Raw genomic sequence first — 27295 nt, 5'->3', positions numbered from 1 at the left:
TGCATGATTCTTAGGATGTGCCTTTTAGTGTCATTGCTAAAATATTTTATTCTCACACCTCCCACATCATTTTTTTAACGCTGTTTTTCTGGGAGGACTGTATTAACAATAACACATTGTTACTTGACTGAATATAGCTTGTAAATTCAGAGGATCTTCTGCATGACCTCCAAATGTACTTTTCTGATGCACTTTAAAATACAAATGAGCACAGATTCACGCTTGAAAATAGAGAATTTTCTCAGCGACAGACAGCAATAATTTCTGTGTGGGATTGAAAACCCGCCCTAATGTCAGTCACATCGATTTTGTGGACTGCTCAGATGACAGGATCACTAGCGTCCATGGGAGATGTGCATGGAAACATGCTAAGAAGCAGGCCATTTACATAAACAAGGAACGGTAAAGGCTCTAAAACAAAACACTAAAATCAAGGCTCTACATTTTATTTAGTAAACTGATTGTACAGCATTCACCATTCACACTCTGGACTAGGACAGACACGACTTACACAAGGGATATGACTGCTTGTTAACCCCATATTGAGAAAGCCAACACAACTCTCTGAAGAATTACTTGTTCGCTGGAGAAAACTGAGAACAGAATGCCAGAATGGGTCGGACTGAAACATCCCAAAATAGAATTTAGCTGAAATTATGTCTATTTTAAATCAATTGATATTTCCAGATTTTTTAAATTACAATAAAGAGTTGAAGCAGGCTGTCAATCTTTTGGGCCATCCCCATAGACACCTTCTACACTGGTCATTATAGAACACCTCAGACACACAGAAGTAATTGGCCCACTTTGCCTGTATGAAAGAATAAACTAAAGCCATGTAAACATGAGTACAACACTACAATTTAACCAGCCATAGCAACAGACAGGACTACATTATCACTGATTTATGTACAGCACAGCATGCATTCCATTTCATTTAAAAGTCACCCAATCAGTTACACAAACATTAACAAAACTGCGGTTGCTGAAACAATGAATTATTTACTATGGAAATTATCTTGTAATAATTCACATAGTCGAGCAGCCCAAAAAATGGATTTCAGCAAGAATGGGGATTACACCAGTAGGGTACTAACTTGTACTATATTTAACAGATCAAATGGATCTCACATCAAACTTTAATGTCTCATTATATTATATGGCTCAGCATATGATAACACACAATGCACAGGAATGAGATCTGACTGAGTGAGATCACACATAATCACACGCATTTGGCCCAATCAGTGCTAGGCGTCTTGAGGAAAGAAAACTGGGGAGTTTTCAGAGGAACGACTTCTGACTTACGAAGTCGGTTCTCCTCAGACGATAAACAAAAACATGAATTCGGTTTACGCATTACCAAACTAATTTACATAAATGTGATTTAAAAGATGGTTACTGCTCCAAGGCCCCAGGGCTGCTTCTTTTTTAACATGCATTGAATGCGTAAAGCCTTCAGGCTGTGCAGGTGAGCCCCAGGCCCACACTACATCACGGTGATCAATGTCTGGGCCAGATGCCTCACGGGCACACAGGTAGGACAGCGGCACTCATATTCAGGGGGAAACGAGAGGGGCGAATGTGGCGGATACTCACCATCTCAGAGCCAGGCGCTTGATGTACTCCACGCCCTTATTGCACACAGCACAGATGAACAAATAAAATCTGCGAGTCGGAATAAATCAGGGAAAAAACTATTACACCAAACAGCCATGAAAAGGGTTAGCGCACTTTGTACAACAGCTCCTATCAGCCAAACTCATTTCAGCAAGGTCTCCCTGCCGCAGCTCCAGCGGCTCATCGTCACGATGAAGCCTTCTCTCAGTTAAACTTAGCATGACCTTTCAAATGCTCCGTTACCTTATAAGACACAATCTCGCCAGGCCTCTCGGGAATGAAAATGATTAGTCAAAATGTCTAATTACTTCTCATTTTCTCTTTGACGCTTAACTGCCTCTCTAGTTCTGGAGAATGCAGCTGTGTTTATCCTGATTAAGGAGTAAAGATTGAGAATCTTTACCCAATTGCTTCCTCGAAGTTGTCATAAGTATCTATATCTTTGGCTACATTCCAGAATCACAGTGAATAAAGTTAATAAGCCACAGTAACAAAGAAGCACCTGTCAATATGTACTTTATTTGATTGTGATTGTAGCTTATTAAAACCCTCTTCATTAATGAGAATGGCAGTTTGTGCACACAAACGCTGTGTCATTTAGCTCGAGGCTTTCCTTTAAATGCTGGAGCTGGCGGTAGGTGTGCAGCCCTTAGCAACATGCGGGTGACTAGAAACACAAATATTTTCACCAAAGAGTGAAGTCAGCCATCACACAATATAAAAATGTAATCAAGAACCAAATTAACCACATACTGCTCCAACATAGCCAATAATAAAGATGCATTAAAGTGCTCTCTGAAAAATGACTGTACTTGGTGTGCAGTCTCTACTGGTTCCCTAAAACATCAACACAGGTGGGGAAAATCGGATGTCTAACGTTGAGGAAACGAGACCGAGTTGACGGTTACTGCGGATCTACTGATCTGAATCAGTCAATCAGGTTCTTCAGACATGTCATGTCTCCAGGGTCTCAAAGGGACCAGGGGAAAACATCCTATATTCCCACAGATATTTCATATACAGACACCAGTAAAAGGTAGATCCCAGCTCAGCATATGAAATATATTGCATTTCCCATCTCTTTTGCATAGTCAACGCTTTCCATCACTTATAAAAGATTTGTTTGTGTCTGAAACACACGCACATATACAGGTATATGTGCACATGTACATTTTCACCAGAACAGCAAGAAGTACCTGTCTCCAAACATCATGGACTCCTGCAAACACTGAATGCAAGCCTCGTGGAACCACTGGCCACATCGAAAGCACTGCAGCATCTTTAGGTACCACCTGGGTAAGAGAGGGGGAGAGAGGGAGGGAGGGAGGGAGAGGGGGAGAGAGGGAGGGAGGGAGGGAGAGAGAGAGAGAGAGAGAGAGATCTGTGCTGAGAACTGCTTCGGAGTAGTACAGTGCAGTGAGTGACAAAGACCTCCTCAGTCTGAACAGGTGACCAGGTTGCGATCTTTGATCCAGGGCCAACCCAGCTCAACTGCCGTACACTGAAGTGCTAAACACATGCAAGTATGGAACAATTCAACACACATGGGGCATTGGTGTCTCGTGGGTAAATATTTGATTTATTTCCACGTACAGTTGTAGCGCAAATCAGAACAGAAAAGATGCGACTCCATGCGTTTTTTTTGCTGTTCGCACGGTTCTAAAAAAAACTAAAAAACGTCCAAACTGTGTCAAGTGGCCCACTTTTACCTGCAGTCTAAATGTAGCCTAATGGCAAGTATGGTGCTTGTAACAACCAGTCAGTGCACTGAAAACCAGTTATTTCTTATGGGCAAGCATACAGTCAGGTCCATAAATATTGGGACATCGACACAATTCTCCTCTTTTTGGCTCTATACACCAGCACAATGGATTTGAAATGAAACGAACAAGATATGCTTTAACTGCAGACTTTCAGCTTTAATTTGAATTTTTACATCCAAATCAGGTGAACGGTGTAGGAATTACAACAGTTTCTATATGTGCCTCCCACTTTTTAAGGGACCAAAAGTAATGGGACAATTGGCTGCTCAGCTGTTCCATGGCCAGGTGTGTGTTATTCCCTCATTATCTCATTTACAAGGAGCAGATAAAAGGTCTAGAGTTCATTTCAAGTGTGCTATTTGCATTTGGAAACTGTTGCTGTCAACTCTCAATATGAGATCCAAAGAGCTGTCACTATCAGTGAAGCAAGCCATCATTAGGCTGAAAAATCTAAACAAACCCATCAGAGAGATGGCAAAAACATTAGGTGTAGCCAAATCAACTGTTTGGAACATTCTTAAAAAGAAAGAACGCACCGGTGAGCTCAGCAACACCAAAAGACCCGGAAGACCACGGAAAACAACTGTGGTGGATGACAGAAGAATTCTTTCCCTGGTGAAGAAAAACCCCTTCACAACAGTTGGCCAGATCAAGAACACTCTCCAGGAGGTAGGTGTATGTGTGTCAAAGTCAACAATCAAGAGAAGACTTCACCAGAGTGAATACAGAGGGTTCACCACAAGATGTAAACCATTGGTGAGCCTCAAAAACAGGAAGACCAGATTACAGTTTGCCAAACAACATCTAAAAAAGCCTTTACAGTTCTGGAACAACATCCTATGGACAGATGAGACAAAGATCAACTTGTACCAGAATGATGGGAAGAGAAGTGTATGGATCCAAATGATCATGATCCAAAACATACCACCTCATCAGTGAAGCATGGTGGTGGTAGTGTCATGGCGTGGGCATGTATGGCTGCCAATGGAACTGGTTCCCTTGTATTTATTGATGATGTGACTGCTGACAAAAGCAGCAGGATGAATTCTGAAGTGTTTCGGGCAATATTATCTGCTCATATTCAGCCAAATGCTTCAGAACTCATTGGACGGCGCTTCACAGTGCAGATGGACAATGACCCGAAGCATACTGCGAAAGCAACCAAAGAGTTTTTTAAGGCAAAGAAGTGGAATGTTATGCAATGGCCAAGTCAATCACCTGACCTGAATCCGATTGAACATGCATTTCACTTGCTGAAGACAAAACTGAAGGGAAAATGCCCCAAGAACAAGCAGGAACTGAAGAAAGTTGCGGTAGAGGCCTTGCAGAGCATCACCAGGGATGAAATCCAGCGTCTGGTGATGTCTATGCGTTCCAGACTTCAGGCTGTAATTGACTGCAAAGGATTTGCAACCAAGTATTAAAAAGTGAAAGTTTGATTTATGATTGTTAGTTTGTCCCATTACTTTTGGCCCCTTAAAAAGTGGGAGGCACATACAGAAACTGTTGTAATTCCTACACCGTTCACCTGATTTGGATGTAAATACCCTCAAATTAAAGCTGAAAGTCTGCAGTTAAGGCACATCTTGTTCGTTTCATTTCAAATCCATTGTGGTGGTGTATAGAGCCAAAAAGATGAGAATTGTGTCGATGTCCCAATATTTATGGACCTGACTGTATGAAAAAAAGAACAAGAATAATAGAATTGTATTTTTTGTACAGTGATGCGAAAGAAAATACACCCTCGATTCCATAGGTTTACAGAGTAGGACATGAGTAACCCCATCTAGTCCTTACCAAATCCAAACAGTACATCTGCCCTCATGCTACTGGATCTGCATTTTTGGCTTATTTTTGGTTTAATAAATAATGACAAAGTATGTGTTATTGGTTTCCTATTTGTAAAATACATAGAATCGAAAGAGGGTGTACTTTTTAGATGACTGTACACGTACACACACACACGTACACACACACGTACACACACACACGTACACACACACACGCACACACGCACACGCACACACACACACACACACACACACACACACACACACACACACACACACACAGCCCCAATCTGAACAGGGCATTGCTTACTTTGCTTTTTTTCTAGTGGTTTGATGGTATCTGGTCTGGGAAATGACAACCAGCCAATCAGTTGCAACCCTTGGTCTGTATTTTGGTGTTTACAGTTCTGTCTCGATCTGCCTCATGATTTCAATAACAGGATAACACTACACTTCCGATTTTCAGAAACCCATGCAGCTATATAGTACCGCGATCCAACTCATTGCCTGCGCAAGAAAGAGGAAATGTTGAGTAAAGATATTACAAAATATGTTTTAATGAATGCTTACCCACCTTAAACAGATTATCCTCTTTTATAATTAATGTAAATATAATCATATGAATTATTTCATGATGTGGGGTCATGAGTAATTAAATAATTAGGAATTTGTCTATTTCAACCACTGATTTTTTTCTTTGAGCAAATGCAGAATGATACGTTTTATTTATCAGACATTGCAACAAAAGGAACAGTTTGTTTAGATGACAACGCAATTATCTTGCTTCCAAAAAACACATTAATGTGATTTAATCGCAAAATATGAAACCCAAGTAATCCTACTAATTGCATCAAGATAGCTATCCAACTGGCTGAGAGCAAGAGCTATCCATCTGGCCAGATATGATATCAATCATTTTCTACCAGAAATATCAATTGCATCATAAAGTTTACATTGTATTTGCAGGGCTTGTGATATCCCTGCTGCCTGGTCCTCTCCATCTTGCTTGTTCATAGTATAGCGTTTAGGTTCTGTGTACACCTCTGGAGAAGAGTTTCACTGAAGTACCTTAGGTGTCCTTATTTATATATTTTACTTAAAAAAGCCAAGTCATTTTAATAAGATTAAAAAGAAAACTACTTCCACAATTCAATGTTAACGTGTAATTTTAAAAATTGAACTGATAAAAAAATTGTGATGCTCCTATTCGTCAAAATAATATACATTTTTTGTTTCACCAAGTACAAATGCTGGGCCATTATAAATAATTTCTATTTTCTGCTTTGATGGGTTTTCAAATTCATTGGTGGTGCAATGCACTCACCCATCAAAACGTATTTATACAACAGGCTCCACAGCCTAATTTCTGAAGGGTTTTTCCCTAGACAAATCCTAAAAAAAAAATAAAAAAAAATCTCCCTGCACATTGTTGTCATGCACATGGGATCACGACACGTAATCATGCGCTACGTATGCACTGGGGGGTTGCAATACTCCAGAAATTTCTCCTGCAAACTAATAATGCACTGGAGTCTATTGATAGTGTTTTCACGCTCCTTGCTTCGCTTGATTAAAAAAACAAAAACAGAAATAAATCACTTCATTTTTATCCCCACAATTCATTGCCGTTGCCTTTTTCGGTTTTGAACAGACAATTAGAGCAAAACATGCGAGATGAAACCAAGTGGTAAACTAGACGGTCAATAGGAGGGGGCAGAGAACGGGCCCCACCGCACTGAAGAGAGAAGCCAGGATGGAGAACCGGCAGAGAGAACACTCACTCTCCAGGGCCGCCGCAGTAGCAGTAACACTGCTGGTGATTGGTTCGGTGGAGGGAGTCCCACTCTAGCTCCTCGGGGTTATAGGTCAGCACCTGCTTCATGGCCTGCAAGGCCTTGGCAATGGGGCCCTTCTTCAGAGCACCCCCTTTCTGCAACCACAGAAGAAGAAAAATAAAATCAATGCAGTCAAAAGAACAATTCCCAGATCTTATCAAGTGAACCGTGTTGTTGTTTTTTTTTTTTTATATGACGCAGTGTCCGTACAAACACAGGCAGGATTCAGTGAGCACTGTTCACAGAAACCATGTGAAGTGAGAACACCGGGCAATGGGAAAGCAGAGCAGTGATGGTGAGAATGATTGTAAGGTAGAATAGCAAAGAGATGTTATTAACCATCAGACGAGCCAACACTGCAGTGGTGCAGCAATTAATGATAGGGGTAAACAAACCCTCAGCCACAACATAAACCCTGCCATTATAAATCATGGCAGACAGCGCTATTCCATACTAGTTTATGAATGCTCCTTTGTACGGCTGGAGGTGCAAAGAAATGGGAAACCGTGGCAGACAGTTTTACTACGACATTTTTCTACAACTACTCAACGACATTAAATAAAATAAATAAATGATTTTATGATTTTCAATTATTTATGTTTGGCGCAATAGCCAGGGCCATTTTTATATTACAGACAGGGGACACATTCCTTTCAAAATGTTTTGTGTCTACAGGTAGACTTTACTCAAGTATGACATAATATGCCTTTAGGAAGAAAGATACTCTGTTGTGTCACTTTGCATAAAAAAAGGTTCAAATGCAATGTGTGTACAGAAAGGATTTGATCAAATACAGTGTGTTATTATAAAGTGGCTACATTTTATTTCCGAAGCTTGGTTTAAAAAACTAAGACAATATGAGAGAATTATGAGTGCTTTTTCACACAGAAAATGTCTCTGCAGAAATGTCTTCAGTAAGATTCACACCATTCCACACTATTATTTTGAGCCTGTCGACATGTATACTGACAGTAAACAACTAGGCTATATTTTACAAACAGCTATAGTTACACACATAATTAACAATTGTGTCTGTAAGGGCATTTTTAACACGTCTCTTCAGAGTAAACTCTGGGTGCAGCACATAGCATTGAACAGCGAGTCATGAGGATAAAGGGCCAATATGGCCTGCTGGGGGTGCCTCATCCTGGAACCCGTCCAGGGCGTGGAAGGGCCCCGAGGTTTCACATGCAATTCACATGCCAACTGTGGACGGCTGCCCCATGGGGAACTGCACAACTGCCACTAGAATTGAAAGGGCGACATTAGCTCAGGAGGTAAGATCGGTCGCCTGGCAGTCCGGTTTGATCGCCGGTTTGATCGCCCTGGATGCGTCGAAGTGTCCCTGAGGAAGACAACCGACCCCCAATTGCTCCTGATGAGCTGATTGGTACCTTGCACCTATCGTCGTTGATAAGTGTGTGTGTATTTGTGAATGGGTGAATGAGAGGCATCAATCGTAAAAAAACGCTTTGGATAAAAGCGCTATATGAATTCAGTCCATCTACAAAGGGAAGGAGGGTTTACCATCAGACAGCCAGAATAAGCACATCTCCTTATGCACTAGGAAACCCCAGCACATCAGGGACAGGAGAGCCTGCAGTCTGTCTACTGAGCTGCACAGTAAGCTTCTTCCTCAGACTCAAAGCTTGACTTGTAAATTGTGGACTGATAAGAAGCACAAGCTGTGCTTAGGAGGATCAATTACAGTCGTTGCTACAATGAACATTGAACAATACTGCTGGGCGTTCCAAAGGGAGAGGGAAAAAAGGAAAAAGTCATTAAAAAAAGAAAAAAAAGGAAAAAACTGCCACTTCACAGCTCTGCTGCTCAATTAAGAACTTTAAATATGGTCTCAGGCGGGACTTAGGCCATCTTCCGTAGCTGTTATTCTTAATGTTAGATCATTACCAAGTCAAGAGGTGAAAACTGCCTCATTAGTATGCTTTTTTTCCTTAAGTCAGGTGAAAAAAAAAAAAAACATTCTCAATTGGACTGATTCCAGGGATGTGAAATTTGCCTGTAGAAAATGAATTGTATCTCTCCATCTAATTACATAATTAATGTCGCTATTAGTGAGGCAAAGTGCCCCGAGTTAAATAGGTCTTAAGATAAAGTACACTGTGGGTCTGCAGTACACATGCTTTGAAGCCACACTCTCTGCAGTTCAGCAGGGTTGAAATGAGTCACTCTGATGTGTCCTTATCCTGCTGCATCAGAAGTCTGAGACACAAAATGTCCCATAAAACCCACCAGACTATTGCTATCCTAGACCAACCTTGTACACTGCTGCAGTAAATCTTTTGATTTAAGTATTTTTTTTTGTTTTTAGTATTATTAAGTTCTTTATATAGGCCAACGACAGGATATATGAATCTCTTGATTTATTTAATAAACTGTATTGACAACATTTAGATCAAATCTGTATGTAATGAACAACAATCAACAATTTGATAAGGAAGTTCAACAAAGCAACAGGTTACAGTTCCAAAAAAGTGTCCAAACCAAAACCTCAATGACTATTGGATTATGGATTAGGTAGCTGCAAAGATGGTAATTAAAGCTATGTTCCTCACTGATATTAATCACTAATTACAGTCATTCTGATCTTGATTGTGGCCCTGGTCCAAAAATATGTTAAAGAAAAACATTATAACAACAGCCCACAGTGCATGCTACTTTTACCTTTAGTGCCACTCAAACCATTTAGCGAGAAAACCGAACCTGTCTAAAAGCACGGAACAGGGTGTTAAATGAGTATTGTGTGAAAATAATGGCTTTGTTAATCTGCCACCATTTAGAAAGGAAACTGAAAAGTTTCTGGTCAGCACAACATGCCGTACTAGAGGCGTGCGTCTTGACCCGAAACCATCAGGGCCCGAAGGCATTCTGCAATTAGGTCAGGACAATATTTTGGCTCTGTGGTGTCAGGTCCACTCTGGCATGGGCCTGCTGCCAACCCATACGTTTACAGATCGTACTGCAGCTATACTTCTGTCAGCTGATGACAACCAACTCAAATTCAGTTTGATCATTTTATTTTCATAGTTACAATTTTGGAAAGGTTGATGGCATTATTCCCCATTTAGTGTTCACAGTAATATTTTGTGCACATGATCTGTATAAACTCTGATTATAATGACTTTATTGATAACTTGGAATCTGTAGATGGATACACATGGATTCACACTTTGTGCATGAACTTTCTTTGTCTGAAAAGAATAACAGCTTATCTGGAATATTTCATAAATGTTGTGAAACAGCAAATTAGGAATTGTGCTTGGAAACAACATTTTCAACAATGCAGACTGCAATTCTTAATCTGCTTTGCTGTTACTGATTTCACCCAATGGTTCAGTATTCTTTATGGTACCTGGGCCACCACATGAATTATCTACAAGCAAAACGTCAGCTTACCTTTAGCATACAGACTCAAATAATTCCCAGAAGGACCATGTCAATTACAAGTGCTGATGTTAGCTTAGTCCTCCAAACCTTCCTTATACTCACAGAGCACACAACGGAAACTAATCTCTCACATTACAGCGCTCATTGTGCTTGGGACTTGAGGGAAAGACTTTGTGAACTGTGTGCCAGGGGGAAGGGGGCAGTTCCTAACAGCACTCACCCGCACGGCTAAGGCGAAGATGCACCTCCGGCAGAACCAGGGGGACGAGTCCAGCGCGCTCTCCACCTGGGGCAGGTGACACTGCTGGTGGTAACCTGGAGGAGGAGAAAAGACAAGCGGAATGCGGATACGGATTAGGGAAACATCCTCAAACCGGACTGGAGTGCCCCTCCTGGAACGCCTGGGCTAATTTAAGCTCTGGGGACCAGAGCACATCCGACTGATCCCCACTCAATCACTCTGCTGCAGCAGTCTCATGAAAATTAATTACAACCATCAAAGAGTCATCTCAGCCCATTTTTCTTCATTTACGCTCCGCGTCCACTGGGAGTACACAGCGCCGGATACCCAAAACACTCTCGGCTGGCTGCCGAGCTCAGAAACAGGAAAAACAAAACAAAAACCAATAAAACAGAGACAAATGCTAACCTGGCACGACAGGCGGGACCAAAAACATCCGCTAATTTGGGGACAAATTTTGTGTACTCAGCAGATGGATATCCGTATCAGAATTAGATTAATATACGCTTTCATCGAGAATCTGTTACGTGTTTTGATCAGGAATTTGGGCTTTTTTTTTTTTTTCCAAGACCGGTACCCTGAAAACTGAGGGAGCAGTACTCAAGCCTTCCATTTTCACTCGTATCTGAAAGCCTTTCCCACCCACAAGCCTAAAGGAGCCATTGACAGGATAAATAAAAAAATAAAGAAAATAATGATAAATATATTGCAGAAAGGCTCACTGCAAAAATGAGGACTGATGAGGAGTGGAATAAGCCTGGGAAAGGGCAAAGCGTGCTCCAATAACATTTTTCATAGTGTATCCTTTCATGACACAACCCAGTCTCTGCTCTGCAGGAGAGTGATGAGATTCCATCCTCATCACCCTCTTATTCCATATAACAATGGCTTGCTGCAGAACGCCTCCTTGTTATAAACTCATATAGCAATCGGCGTGCATTAAACCACATCCGCATCCATACGCAAGCACATAGGTTGAATGACTACCGCGTCAATTCGCTCAGTGCTGAGCGTTTCAAATTTCATTGGCCCGTGTAAATCCATTGTGCTGCAGGGCAGGAAAGTTCCAAGAATTGTCTTTGTTTGCCACCCTTGCTGTTCACAAGCCTGGTGATGAGGGAACTGGCATCAGCAAAGGCAGACATAAACGTGTTGGTTGTTAGTCCACAATAAAACTTCAGCATAGTTCAGGAAGGAGTGATGTTGAGTTCTGTTCACATTCACATCCACGACACCATCATGATGCATTTGTAGTCTGTTATACGGTGTAATACGGTGTTTTGCACAGGTTTGCCTTATGCTGCCTTGTAGTTTTTAATATTATTTGGAAGTGTAACATTATTTCTGGCAAAATACACTCAGTGAGAACTTTATTATGCATTTAATTATTAAGTCTTAAACCACCCTGTCTGGCACCAACAAGCATTCTGCAGCCAAAGATCATATCTCTTCCCCATTCTGACACTTGGTCTGAGAAACAGCTGAACCTCTTGACCATGGCTGCATGCTTTTATGCATTTAGTTGCTGCCATATGATTGGCTGATTAAATATTTGCATTAACAAGATGGTGTACAGGTCTGCCTAATAAAGTGCTCACAGTGTATATTAGCAGGAATAATGCAGGCGTGCGCCCACACACACACACACACACACACACACACACACACACACACACACACACACACACACACACACACACACACACACACAGAAAGAAGGTGGTTTTGATGAGGCACTGATATAATTTCACACTTGATGTATTTAGCTCTATGGTGAAACTGCCAAAATAGTTACTCTTCCATGCTAAAGAGCAGCTAGCTGGGCAATGACAGTTTAAAACCGAATCATTCAGATGACCTTAACATAAGCCGGTCTATAAATATGGAGCTGAACAGTTTTAACCTTTCTAGAAAATGGCTGCACTGATGAATAGGCATTTCTGCTTCCCATATTTTTATACCCAAATCATTACACACCATCCATCTAACGTTGCTAAAAAATGTGATAACTCTTCACATCATTCATTCAATTGCTACTGCTGTTGTAGGCATGTTCGTGTGTGCGTGCGAGTTACATTACATTACATTACATTATTGGCATTTGGCAGACGAGTTGGTAGAGATGGAGAGAGAGGGAGATGGAGAGAGAGAGAGAGAGACCCATGTGAAACACCTGAATTCCCTTTCCCTCCTTGCTGTGGCTGAAAATGACGCTGTACATTTCCCCGGAATGATCGAAGCCCTCTTCCCCGAAGACGGGACGCAGCGAGAACTTGCCTATTCCGCACTTGCCGCAGATGAGGATCTCGTTGTCAGGCAGCAGGGCCCTGCCGGAGCACACCACGCACTCAGGCTCTTCCCCGGGAACGCCCGCTGCAGACGACATGAGAGCAGTTACTAAAGGTTAAACCGCCAAGAAACCGCCATACGCTCCACACCAGGTTCACTCAGACATTAAAGTGCGCAGATAAAACCCACACCGTGCCACCTGGAGGACATTACTTTTTTTTTTTTTTAAAAGACTGTTAAAAGGCATGGCCGTCCACAATCGCAGCAAGCATAAATGAATCTACGGAATTAGAAAAATGTTTTACGCGATACGGCGAAAAGTACATCATATACAAAATAAAATGTGCAGTTCCCAGTGGGATTGGGAGAGATAAAAGTTCAGAGAAATCTAATATTTTATTTGAGTGCAGTAACTACCATTGGCCCTATGTATGAATCAGCCTTCTTTAGGCCCTTTCCTTTCATCCTTTCAGCCTCAGACTTCAAAGTCGCATTGGAGAAAAAGAACATCACCACTTATCAGTTGCTGCAAGACCACGTAACTGCGGCGCGATCGAGCGATGCATGGAAGCTGCATAGCTGCGTTTCCGATAGACAGCGGTTTGTTTGTTTTTGTTTCGTGTTGAAGCAGTTCATGTGGCATCAGAAATGTGGAGCTTTACTGTCCTACTGCACCAAGTGTAATAACTGAAGAAACACTGATGCCTCACATGGCAATGATTGTTAGTGTACTTGGAAAAAATATTAACACACATTGTCGTTACACTTCCTTGCCCAGTCCTACTGCACCAATGATGTACTGAGTTCCAGCTATGTGCCCAATGCTTACCATGCTGGATGTCTTTCCAAAGGACCCAGAACTTGGAGTTGTCCTCAAAGGTGACAAAACAGCTCTGCTTGGAGGGGCTCACCTACACAGAGGAATTGCATTTCGTTAAACACTCCACAAGCTGTAGAGAGACGTAGTCCTGGCATGTCATGGACAGCGCCAATGTTTTCAACTGTGGGATGCGATTAAACCAGTACTTCTAGAGAAATGTCACAGGCCACGACTTGCTCGACTGTAGGTGTCTAGCAAATATCAAGTGATCCCTTAGGCATTGTATTTTCAGTTAAAGCACCTTTGGCCCATGAGTCAAAATGCATACCACAGCTGTACATAAACACATTGATAGTATATTAGTGTGGCAGACAGTGCTTTGGCCTGCATTTTGGGCAACGCTACTCTGAGATGAACTGCACAGAGCCTGGGGTACAGGACAGTGCATTTTCTGAGCTGAATAACACACTCCACAATTCCACCAATGTTAATGGCACATTTTAAATATCTTGCATATATGGCTTTTCTGATGCAGCCATTTTAAAACCTTTAATCCATTCTCAGGAGCAAGCTTTAATTAGGCACAAGAGGTACAATTTAATGACGCTGAAAACCAACAGGGCAAAATTTAGCCATATCAATTATGTATAATGTATATCAATTATGAATTAAGTGCGAGCCACAAGACCTGCAGGGTATGCGTTGTAACCTTTAGTCTCAGTAACTTCAGATAATGTGCTCAGTGTGACATTTCAAAAATATTTAAAAACCGTAAAACATCAAGACCTTACTTTGCCCCTTTATTTTATAAGTATTTTACAGTATTTTATTTGAGTGATTCACAGAAAGGGCAATTAAACCCATAAGAAATGTTTTCCAAACATTCAAGCTTTTAAAAGAAAAGTACATTTTACTTTGTGGAAATATCTATAAAAAAATAATAAAATAAAAAACAGTCAGAAAACCTCAAACCATTTTAAACTGTAAGCATTTCCAAAAGAATTTCTGTCGGAGATATTTTAAGAAAACACAAAACACAATAATGTTCAATGAAACTTTTCCACTTAGTACCCTTTCTGAAGTTTGCCAGTATAACCTCAGATTTTATTTGAAAGTCATGGATAACCCCATGGGACAGAAGTGTTGACTTTGAGAGGGGGATTTGTTGGAATGCATTGCAAACAGTCTGCCTTATGGTCTGTTTGAAAATGTCTACTATTATGCCATTATGCATCCATTCAATGGCACATATTCTGCAGTAGAACTTCTCTCACTTAGCACCTAGCATCCAAAAACGACAGGGTGCCCCATCTACCGTTGATGTTCCGCCCCCTACATTGAATAAGCAAATCGTCGTCAATGTTTTCTCACCCATCCGTACTTACATGCATGTCACACCGTGTAAGGTGCTTGTGTGTTCATAAATACCCTAACTACAGAGAACAGAATGTAAACCGGTGAATGGACTGATACAGTGCGATAGGCGTTGCAGGTCACTCACTCTCTGGATCTTTCCCAGGTAGTACAGCCCGTCTGACCAACGGCATAGGACGTACTGTCCCTCCGTCAGGCTCGTCTCCATGTCAACAGAGCTCCGCCCTCTTTTCTGCGGGGATCGCTTGGTGTCGAGCTGCTCATGACCCCCGGAGCAGTAGATATCCCTATAGGATGATTCCAACATGCTGCCTAATCACTAGAACACCACCTGGGTGGAAGAAGGGAAAAAAAACAATGCCATTTCAGTCTTGAGTTTTTTTTGAAGACAAAAAGGAAGGAATTAAAATTTAAATCCATAAATGTTGCGAGTTAAATAAATGTTTAATCCAATGGGATATTCATCGATATTAAGATACGATACCATGCCAAAAGGGAAACGGCAAATAACCACCCATTACAACAGTGGCGTGCAGAAGAGCATCTCTGAACACACAATGTGTCAAACCTCTTAAGTGGATAGGCTACAGCAGGAGAAGACTGAAGTCTTTGCTTTGGCAAATGCCAAATAATTCAGATTTCAGTCATCTTCTGATCAGCTTCGACCAGTCTGGCCCTTCTCCACTGACCTCTCTCATTAACAAGACATTTTTGCTTGCAGAACTGCTGCTCAGTGGATGTTTTTTAGTTTTTTTGCACCATTGCCTGCAAACTATGGACTGTTGTGCGTGAGAATCCCAGGAAATCAGCATATTCAAACTACCCTGTCTGGCACCAACAATCATTCCATGGTCACTTAGATAACATTTCTTCCCCCACTCTGACATTTGGTCTGAAAAACAGCTGAACCTCTTGACCATGTGTTTTTATGCATTTTGATAGGCTGATTAAATATTAGCATTAACAAGCTGGTACATAGGTCCAGCTTATATATACCTAATAAAGTGCACAGGGGGTATAATACAGCTTCAAGAACAAATTCCAGCTGCCAGTCACAAATAGAAGAAAACAAAGAGTGAAATTAGCGAAGGAAATGACAGAAGACGACTTTGTAAAGATGTTATCAAAGTGCAGCTGTGGGCCGTCACCTTTTAAAAATGTATTTCAATTCTATTTCTCTGATCTAATTATATTTGTTTTCAGTTAAGGGGTCAGCCCCTGCATACATTCAAGTACTAATCAGACCAGCCAGACCTCTCCGTTCTGTGACTTTCGGACGCCGGGCACCTCCCCCTCGTCACACCTGCACTTCTCGGTCACGACTGCTGTCTGTTCTGGCCCCAGGGCAGTGGAATTACCTTCCTGTGGATGTCAGAACAGCAGAGTCTCTGACCACTTTCAACCGCAGCCTGAAAACTCATCTCTTCAGGATGCACCTTCCCCCCCCCCCCCCCCCCCCTACCTCACTACAATCATTAGCCATGTGTATGCCATAGCTTACAATAGCACTTATGTATAGTTATTGGGAGTATTCGGGGTATTCTAGCTGCCAGGTTGTATCCATGTGATCATGCTAGGACTCAGAACTGTACTTTCCTCTAGGGTCCTCATTGCACGTGTCCCTGGGTTTGATTTGAACTTTACCGTACGTCTGGATATGAGCGTCCGCTAAATGACTAATGTAATGTAATGTAATATCCTGTCTTTGACCGCGGTCACATTGTGCAATAAGATCCAAAGAATTCCATAATAACAGCAGAGATTCCATCCTACAGTCACAGTATCCCACATTATCTGACACTCACACACTGACGGATGGGGGAACAAAAAGCAGTTGGAGTAGCCAAATTGTGGCTAATTTTGGCCTGGAAAAAGTCATTTGAAACAGGTTCTTTCCTCGCTTTCCTTAAGGATATTAGCTACATGGCTACTGATGGGTGTCTTAACATCAAAGCTGTTTAATCAGGATGTGAAATGGTTTGAGAGCGGCAAAAGCCATACCATTTTAAAGGTGGGTTAATTAGGCTACTACATCCACATGCAAGTGATATTTCAGTTTCAAGGGTGACACTTGAAATAATGACTGAATGAAGGAATGAAAGGCAAAATGTGTTTAAAGTTGTGGTGTAATGGCATTGGCACACCCTCTTGCGGATGAAAACCTATTTTTACATTTACATTTTTGTCATTTGGCAGACGCTTTTAATCCAAAGCGATTTACAAGTGCATAGGTTCTACCACAAGTCAAAGCATCACATCCAGAACTAGGAAAATACACATGGAATGCTGTTCTAAACATATAGTCGTCATCATAAGTGCAATTTAGGGGTATCATAAAGGGGGGGGGGGGAAAATCAGGAGGGAGGACTAATGGGCTTGATGGCGCACACTGGGAGACCGGCTAGGAGGGAGTTGCCGTAATCGTGGCAGGAAATGACCAGTGCCTGGACTAGGAGCTGGGTGGCTATCTCCGTCAGGAGATGACGGATGCGGCGTATATTATACAGAAAGAACCTGCAGGTTCTGGCAGTGGAGGATACTTGTGGAGCCAGGGTGAGGCAGTTATCAATCAAGAGTCACCCCAAGATTCTTTGCTGTACGGGAGGAGGAAACTTTTGCTTACCTACGGTAATTAATTGTCTGCCTCTCCCTTCCATTCAACAGCAAATTTTATCCTGGTGAAAAAGCCGTACATTCCTTGTCAGCTACTCTTTAGCAAGAGCTGTTAATCTTACCTTGTCTAATTTAGATGTAATTTAAAGTTTTTTCCTGAATTAATAGTGTTACTCGGATCTCAGATGTTCAACTGCATCTTTATATCGGGGCCATATGCGCCATACAGTATGGGCTTACATGTTCAAAAACCATGTGAAGACCCAGCATGTGAAGAGTACATATGTGAATTATACAATTAATCCCACTTTTAAAATGAGTGGAAAAAGATACCCTGCTATTTCAAGTCACATGCAAGTGATATTTCAGTTTCAAGGGTGACACTTGAAATAATGACTGAATGAAGGAATGAAAGGTAAAATGTGTTTAAAGTTGTGGTGTAATGGCATTGGCACACCTTCTTGCGGATGAAAACCTATTTTTAGATTTACATTTTTGTCATTTGGCAGACGCTTTTAATCCAAAGCGATTTACAAGTGCATAGGTTCTACCACAAGTCAAAGCATCACATCCAGAACTAGGAAAATACACATGGAATGCTGTTCTAAACATATAGTCGTCATCATAAGTGCAATTTTTTTTTTTTGGGGGGGTTAGACAAGGATAGGGGTATCATAAAGGGGGGGGGGGGGCGGGGGAAATCAGGAGGGAGGACTAATGGGCTTGATGGCGCACACTGGGAGACCGGCTAGGAGGGAGTTGCCGTAATCGTGGCAGGAAATGACCAGTGCCTGGACTAGGAGCTGGGTGGCTATCTCCGTCAGGAGATGACGGATGCGGCGTATATTATACAGAAAGAACCTGCAGGTTCTGGCAGTGGAGGATACTTGTGGAGCCAGGGTGAGGCAGTTATCAAGAGTCACCCCAAGATTCTTTGCTGTACGGGAGGAGGAAACTTTTGCTTACCTACGGTAATTATTTGTCTGCCTCTCCCTTCCATTCAACAGCAAATTTTATCCAGGTGAAAAAGCCGTACATTCCTTGTCAGCTACTCTTTAGCAAGAGCTGTTAATCTTACCTTGTCTAATTTAGATATAATTTAAAGTTTTTTCCTGAATTAATAGTGTTACTCGGATCTCAGATGTTCAACTGCATCTTTATATCGGTGCCATATGCGCCATACAGTATGGGCTCATATGTTCAAAAACCATGTGAAGACCCAGCATGTGAAGAGTACATATGTGAATTATACAATTAATCCCACTTTTAAAATGAGTGGAAAAAGATACCCTGCTATTTCAAGTCACATGCAAGTGATATTTCAGTTTCAAGGGTGACACTTGAAATAATGACTGAATGAAGGAATGAAAGGTAAAATGTGTTTAAAGTTGTGGTGTAATGGCATTGGCACACCCTCTTGCGGATGAAAACCTATTTTTACATTTACATTTTTGTCATTTGGCAGACGCTTTTAATCCAAAGCGATTTACAAGTGCATAGGTTCTACCACAAGTCAAAGCATCACATCCAGAACTAGGAAAATACACATGGAATGCTGTTCTAAACATATAGTCGTCATCATAAGTGCAATTTTTTTTTTTTTTTTTTGGGGGGGTTAGACAAGGATAGGGGTATCATAAAGGGGGGGGGGGGAAATCAGGAGGGAGGACTAATGGGCTTGATGGCGCACACTGGGAGACCGGCTAGGAGGGAGTTGCCGTAATCGTGGCAGGAAATGACCAGTGCCTGGACTAGGAGCTGGGTGGCTATCTCCGTCAGGAGATGACGGATGCGGCGTATATTATACAGAAAGAACCTGCAGGTTCTGGCAGTGGAGGATACTTGTGGAGCCAGGGTGAGGCAGTTATCAAGAGTCACCCCAAGATTCTTTGCTGTACGGGAGGAGGAAACTTTTGCTTACCTACGGTAATTATTTGTCTGCCTCTCCCTTCCATTCAACAGCAAATTTTATCCTGGTGAAAAAGCCGTACATTCCTTGTCAGCTACTCTTTAGCAAGAGCTGTTAATCTTACCTTGTCTAATTCAGATATAATTTAAAGTTTTTTCCTGAATTAATAGTGTTACTCGGATCTCAGAGGTTCAACTGCATCTTTATATCGGTGTCATATGCGCCATACAGTATGGGCTCATATGTTCAAAAACCATGTGAAGACCCAGCATGTGAAGAGTACATATGTGAATTATACAATTAATCCCACTTTTAAAATGAGTGGAAAAAGATACCCTGCTATTTCAAGTCACATGCAAGTAATATTTCAGTTTCAAGGGTGACACTTGAAATAATGACTGAATGAAGGAATGAAAGGTAAAATGTGTTTAAAGTTGTGGTGTAATGGCATTGGCACACCCTCTTGCGGATGAAAACCTATTTTTACATTTACATTTTTGTCATTTGGCAGACGCTTTTAATCCAAAGCGATTTACAAGTGCATAGGTTCTACCACAAGTCAAAGCATCACATCCAGAACTAGGAAAATACACATGGAATGCTGTTCTAAACATATAGTGGTCATCATAAGTGCAATTTTTTTTTTTTTTTTTGGGGGGGGGGGGGGGGGGGGGGGTTAGACAAGGATAGGGGTATCAGAAAGGGGGGGGGGGGGGGGGGGGGGAAATCAGGAGGGAGGACTAATGGGCTTCATGGCGCACGCTGGGAGACCGGCTAGGAGGGAGTTGCAGTAATTCTGGCGGGAAATGACCAGCGCCTGGACTAGCTGTTAATCTTACCTTGTCTAATTTAGATATAATTTAAAGTTTTTTCCTGAATTAATAGTGTTACTCGGATCTCAGATGTTCAACTGCATCTTTATATCGGTGCCATATGCGCCATACAGTATGGGCTCACATGTTCAAAAACCATGTGAAGACCCAGCATGTGAAGAGTACATATGTGAATTATACAATTAATCCCACTTTTAAAATGAGTGGAAAAAGATACCCTGCTATTTCAAGTCACATGTTTTGTCTTCACAGTAAAATGATAGACTATACAAGAAAATGGGAACTTGCACATGATTTCACGTCACGTATTCTGTTATTGCATGTTGAAATTTTCATTTACATATGAAAAAAACCAGTTCACATGTGACGTTTTATTTTCACGTGTATACTCTAACTCACATGTGAAATTGTAATTGGACATTTCCAAATGCAATTTTTTCATAAGGGATACAGACACATAGGGACTTAACCATTTTGTTCCCTTCATTTAGTTTACCAGTGTCTGTTCAAGGTATCATATTGAACAATTTACCATTCTGTTTCATTCAATGGTAGCTCCATAAGACATTGCATTCACAAAAATAATTGATACCAAAGGTTGCGCTTGCTTGCTCCTCCCTTTGAAACAATGTATAAAGAATTCAGAACATTTTTATTTTAATGGTCACTTACAAAATGTGATATGAATAAAACACGATATTCAAGTTTTTTTTTATTCTTATATTTACATTGCATGTAGCAGGATTAGGTCATTTAATTTAAGCAGTGGTAATCTAGTTTTACAAACAGATTGGCAGCAGACTTCCAATCAAAATGGCAAAAGACCATGAGGTGTCAAGCTGCGGTCAAATTTTCATTCTTTTAAACAGCAGCCACAAAGCAGTTATGTGACAGCAACAGGATAGCTTTCTTCCATCGTCCCCAAGATGCTTTAGGGTCGATTATGCGACAGTGCCACTCTGGTGTACTGACGCAATCACACATTTGCATGAGAGTAATTCAGTGTGCGAGGCTTTTGAAATAGACTTTATTGCGGACACTGGTCACATGTTTGTCAAGGGGGCACAGAAAATGATCAAAGCAACCACTTCGGTATTCTCTATGCAGGAATAACCCTGCTGTTGTTGAAGATTGACTACGCTAATTGTTTTCTGGTTATTTATATTTCAAAAGCTTTTAGCAAATTACAATAGCTAAGAGCATGTTTAAACTTACTATTAATAAAAACTAGTTAAAACAGTTAAAATGAGATGTTTTACAATAAATTATACTTCATAAAAAAGGAAATGGGAACAGAAGTATGCAACAGACAAAATGGATACTTGTGGAGCCAGGGTGAGGCAGTTATCAAGAGTCACACCAAGATTCTTTGCCGTACGGGAGGAGGAAACTTTTGCTTACCTACGGCAATTATTTGTCTGCCTCTCCCTTCCATTCAACAGCAAATTTTTTCCTGGTGAAAAAGCCGTACATTCCTTGTCAGCTACTCTTTAGCAAGAGCTGTTAATCTTACCTTGTCTAATTTAGATATAATTTAAAGTTTTTTTCCTGAATTAATAGTGTTACTCGGATCTCAGAGGTTCAACTGCATCTTTATATCGGTGTCATATGCGCCATACAGTATGGGCTCACTGAAGCATTACAATAGCTAAGAGCATGTTTAAACTTACTATTAATAAAAACAATATTATTGCAGTTAAAATGAGATGTTTTACAATAAATTATAATTCATACAAAAGGAAATGGGAACAGAAGTATGCAACAGTGCTCAGAGATCTACCAATGTTAAGTTAACAGAGGCCCTGATTTAAATTAAATGATTTGTGAACTAGTCTGAAATCTTAAAACACACTTTTGTGAAACAGGCAGCAGAGGTAACTGTATGCAAGTGAGGGTAAACAGGAACTTTTGCTAGCAAACAGGTTCATGGTGTGTATGGCCAAAACATTCAATTTTGGTCTCATCTGACCATAGCACTCTCTTCCACTCATAATTTCAATGAGATTTGGCCAAATCCTGATGTCTGGTTTTGTTTATTGTGCTCAGTAAGTGCTGTCTTCATTCCAAAGCGTTTAATGGCGTGGAGGTGCTATTTTATAGTTATTTCTGAGACCACAAGATGCAACCAATCTCTACTTGCAATGGTTTGCAATCATTCCAGATGTTTACATATTTCCATTATTGTCCTTACAGTGCCAAGGGGTGTGTAAATAGTTCCTTTAGACCAGTCCTTCTCAAATAGTGGGGCGCGCGGTGCGATGCCAGGGGGGGCGCGTGTGACCATGGGGAACATGCTTTTTTTTGCCGTACTAGACTTACAAGAATACAGGTTTTTCTGGTTTACGTTACTTGCTTAACTGTGTTGAATAAACGGAGTAAGCTCCGACTGCGTTCCGTTTTTTTAACAGGGATGAAAAGAAAGGCGGAGGGAGACGAAAGGAAGTCACCCGAAAGCTAAGACGAGGAAATATGACGAAGCGTATGTAGCGCTTGGTTTCACTGTGACTACAGTGGGAGAAGAGGAAAGACCGGTGTGTTTACTGTGTCTAAAAATGCTGGCAGCGGACAGCATGAAGCCAAATAAATTGAGGCGCCACTTAAAGACATTACACCCCAATCACGCTGATAAGCCGCTGGAGTTTTTTCAGCGAAAACGTGCCGAATATTGCCAACAATCATCCCGCTTTGTGAATGCTACTTCGTTAATACGTTATGCTACTGAATGCTACTACGTTAATGAAGTTATTCTTTGTTGTAAGTTGAACTATATTTCTTTCTTTTTTCTTTTCTTTAATGTTAATAAGGATACAATGTTATGTAGAGGTGTACTTATAACAATTTTATAGACAAATGATATTATTTATAGTCGCGGCGGAGAGTGGGGGGCGCGAATTGTTTTCTTCTTGCTAGGGGGGGCGTAACAGAAAATAATTGAGAAGCACTGCTTTAGACTGAGATTAACTGAATTAAGTAAATCGCACTTGATTTAATTTCCAATAATTGTTATGTGAAATACAAAAGTGTCAGTTGAACACTAGTGCAACCCCACTTAACTTCCAACAACTTAGATTTAACAAATTTAACAAAGAATTTGAGTATTCCTGAACATGGACACAAACTTTTATGATCTTAATTGTGGCATCGTGTTTGGAGCTATACACAGTTGTTTATCCGTTAACACTAACAAAATATAAAAATGCTATATAGTTTTAAATAAATAAATAAATCCTGCAGTGAACTGCCTACTCATTCATAGACCAGCAATGTCCGAAACAAAGTTATTTGAACGACATGCCTCGTTTTTAGAAAACGGGCTTAAACCATTTCTATCAAAAGTATTATCTTGGAAAAACGAAATTCTAAAAACAATGCTTTATGATCATAGGGAACACTGCTTACCTAACACGCGAATAGAAGGCACTTTAACTACTAAACCAGAATGCTTCTGATGTTAAAGGATGGCATGAAAAGCAGAAGAAACCTGAGCAGCTTTATACAGTCCTTAGTGTATACATAGTGGAATCCGTGTGACAGTTTCCACAGTATCAGTATTAGTGTCGGCCGATAATTTAAGAGTCAAAGAAAAAAGTGATCTCTGACTTCCTGGTCTCACTCTGACTAACTGCTATGAGACAATGCCTTCATACAGACAGAAGCACACCGCATTTCCTTGAACATGCACAGTACCATGTATTGATGACATTAAAAGGCTAATGATTTAAGCTGGCAAGCTCAGTCTGGTGTAAATGCATACACAATAAATTACAAACCAACAGTAACGTTTCCCAAAATACCACTGAACAGTTTATCGGGGGGACTAAACCATTTGGCAAAAAATAATACAATACAAAATGGGGGAATAAAATATGCATCTTGCAAAAAACACCCGATAAGGGCAACGAAAACAATCGTTACGTTAGCATATAAACTTACACATAGTCTGCATATATCTAGTGTGTAAAAAAAAAAAAGAAAAAAAATTACCGCCACAGTTCAACTACACGGAAGGCCTACAATAACGGTAAATTACTCATTTAGAAACCTTGCGTTCATAGACAAGCATGAACAGCATTTGCAGAAAGCCCCAAACTTCACGAGGCAGCTAGATAGCCACGCTGGGTGTAACCCTTTGATTATCATAATCTTAAATTAGTTGTTACAGCATTGTGTTTCAAAGTAGTTGGTCTGTTACAAACTCTGAACTGCTATCATGTGGATTACTTGCTACATTTGCGGGAACCCCGCCCCTCAGTAGCGCTATCCAGGGACGCAAGTGTCAATCACTGTACAGTGCTATGAAAGGGAGAAAGAATCTCCCTTGAATCACCGCTTCACCGAGTTGTCAAGTAGGATTTTCATGCTCTGCACAAATTAGCTTGTCTTCAGAAAGTCCAAATCCCAAACTAAATGCTTGAAACAGGCTTTATTGAAAATGTGCACGCGTCCTTTAACTTAACGGGTTCGAACCGCAATACAGCTTCTATATTTACCATTTTATTCCCTCCATGTGTCCAGAAAGTCCCAAGCATATTTTCAGGGGTTGACTGAGCTAGCTTGTTAAGTTTACCCATGTCAACATTATGACGGGAACTTTCCAAGAGGTAGGATAGCTATATTAGGAGAACATGAACATAACCCGACACAGGCGATTTATAACGTTAGCCTAGCTAAATAATTTCTATAAATTCAGAAAATATTTAACAAGCCAGATACTACCAACATTTATACACGCCACGTTGCAGGCTATTTTGCCTTACTAATAGCGCAACACCTTCAAATAAACAATAGACATAATGTGTCTCGTTTCGTTTAAAACTATACTACAAATAAACTACTGTAGAGACAAATATAGCTAATCTCTTTAGCTATAAATGCACATTCCACGGCTCTCTTAAAAGTTAGTTTTCATGCGTTGGGGCTGGCTGGCTAGCAGTCAGCGTCTGATGCCAGCTAGCGGTTAGCTATGCACCGAACCGACAAGAATAAAATACATATTAAAAAAGTATAGCAAATAAGATAAGAACGTTTTATTTTACACAGACCATCAACAGTTATTTGGATTAGTGCTTTAGCAGAAAGCTGCATCGGTTTAGATGCAACAAGTTAGATTAAAAAGTAAACTTAGCAAGCAAAGCGAGGAGAAATATGGTTCAGCGTATGAAAGCTAGATAGCTAACATTTGTAGCTGATTTGATAGCAAACTTGTAGCTTCACTTACTGTTCAGATCGGACTCCAGTGCAGGACAGGGAAACAAGAAACCGTTTTGCTTCAATTTTAGTATGGTTGCATTTGTTAATGAAGTTGTTTTGCAAATTAATGATCAATACAATGACTACTACTGACAAGCTCTCCAAGTTTTAAGTAGTGCATTTCGCCATTTTTTGCCTTTTCCCGCGAAGCATTTACGTTTTTGTCCCGTCATAATTCAGGAAGTCAGACAGCTAACGTTAGGCTGCATCGCTGTCTATACATTACCACTGACAGAGGTTGTAGATGAACTGCAAACTACGTGTTAAGTACCTATGTTTCGAAAAGCTTGTTAAATATTGAAAGCTTGGAAATGCAAGAGCGTCTACTCTTGTTTTGTTCTAATTAGGGGAGACCGGGGACAACTGATTTAGGCTACACAAGTGAATTGTTACATTTCCTACAATCTTCTGGTTGGTTATCTGAATTTATAGACCCATTTTTAATGTAGCCATAGTGAACAGCTTTGCTTAAAATACAAGGAGTTCAATTTTATTGTTCATTTTGGTTAAAATTGAACACTTTCTTTGGATAGGGGACTATACAATACACCATGGATACAAAATACTCTGTTTCAAATTGTATTAATGATACATGTCCATGGATACAAGCAGTGATCATAGCATTCTCTCAGGTGTTTGGACCATGATAAATACAGGGCAAATTCCACATGAAATTGACACAGATCACACTGACTTCCCCACATGTCACCTCATCTGAGTGATACTCCCTATTTATCTTCCTCTGTCTAACTCTGTCGGAATATGATATCAAATGTAATATAAACTCCTGAACAAGTAGAAACGAAAAAAAAACTCCACTAGTTTGTATTGGGTCAGTTGTTGCACATAATATTCCAACTGGTGCAGATGGTAGGAAGCATTGCACAATTTCATGTTTTGGCTAGTGCAAACACTACAATGTAAAATGTAACTAAAGAACAATAAAATATAGCAGAAATGAATGGTAAATTCATTTACATACCACAAAAACCTTTTTGACAAAATCCTGAAATATCTTTTTTTGCAGAAACTTAGAGAAGAAAACACATGGGAAGAGTGAATGGCATCATGGTACAGCCATCCTACAGCACTTCTCTCATGTTATATATTAAATTGTCTTGAATTTATTTTCAGTATAGGCTATGTAAAACCAAATTGGCGGATGGCACAGCTTACCTGTTTCCATAAGGGACAATGAGGTGGTTATTATGGTTGTGGTAATTGCAATTACACAAATGTCTAATTGTTGTGAAGACACCATATCCCATATCACATAAAAGTGAGGAAGGGTGGACCTTTAATGATTGAAATCATTGCAATTGTTCAATACATTCATTGCCATGAAGACAATCATTTCAGTTTAGATGCTGGCTGCTAGCCGTACAATATCTACCGTTGTGTGTTTGTGAAGTCGAATATAAGGGCGCTAAGCTAGAAACTCGAAAGTATTTTGCCAGGTTTTATTTCTTATGAACGGCATTTGCTCAGATATTTGCCCACTGTGAACACATCAGTTATTGGATTTCTTGGTTTTCACAGGCATATTGTGA

General features: G+C 40.6%; 1 protein-coding gene across 2 annotated transcripts in view; it reads right to left on the bottom strand.

Annotated features, from left to right (window-relative positions):
• The window catches only part of phf19 (PHD finger protein 19), a 43597-nt gene extending 17715 nt beyond the window's left edge, over nt 1-25882 (bottom strand). Inside the window, exons 1-9 of one of the 2 annotated variants that reach the window (XM_061263775.1) lie at nt 25714-25882; nt 16395-16502; nt 15268-15471; nt 13776-13857; nt 12935-13030; nt 10637-10731; nt 6955-7103; nt 2817-2912; nt 1600-1668 (exon numbers count right to left, since the gene is read on the bottom strand). In XM_061263775.1, coding sequence (XP_061119759.1) covers nt 1600-1668; nt 2817-2912; nt 6955-7103; nt 10637-10731; nt 12935-13030; nt 13776-13857; nt 15268-15447 — 767 coding nt within the window. In that variant the 5' untranslated portion in view covers nt 15448-15471; nt 16395-16502; nt 25714-25882. The remainder of the gene's footprint in view (nt 1-1599; nt 1669-2816; nt 2913-6954; nt 7104-10636; nt 10732-12934; nt 13031-13775; nt 13858-15267; nt 15472-16394; nt 16503-25713) is intronic. The other variant, XM_061263774.1, reaches the window with a different exon arrangement.
• Between the last annotated feature and the right edge of the window lie 1413 nt (nt 25883-27295).

The sequence above is a fragment of the Conger conger genome, chromosome 12, assembly GCF_963514075.1.
Source record: "Conger conger chromosome 12, fConCon1.1, whole genome shotgun sequence".
In the NCBI taxonomy this organism is placed as follows: domain Eukaryota; kingdom Metazoa; phylum Chordata; class Actinopteri; order Anguilliformes; family Congridae; genus Conger; species Conger conger.
Note: the sequence above shows the minus strand (reverse complement) of the source record. Positions and strands in the feature narration are given on the sequence as shown.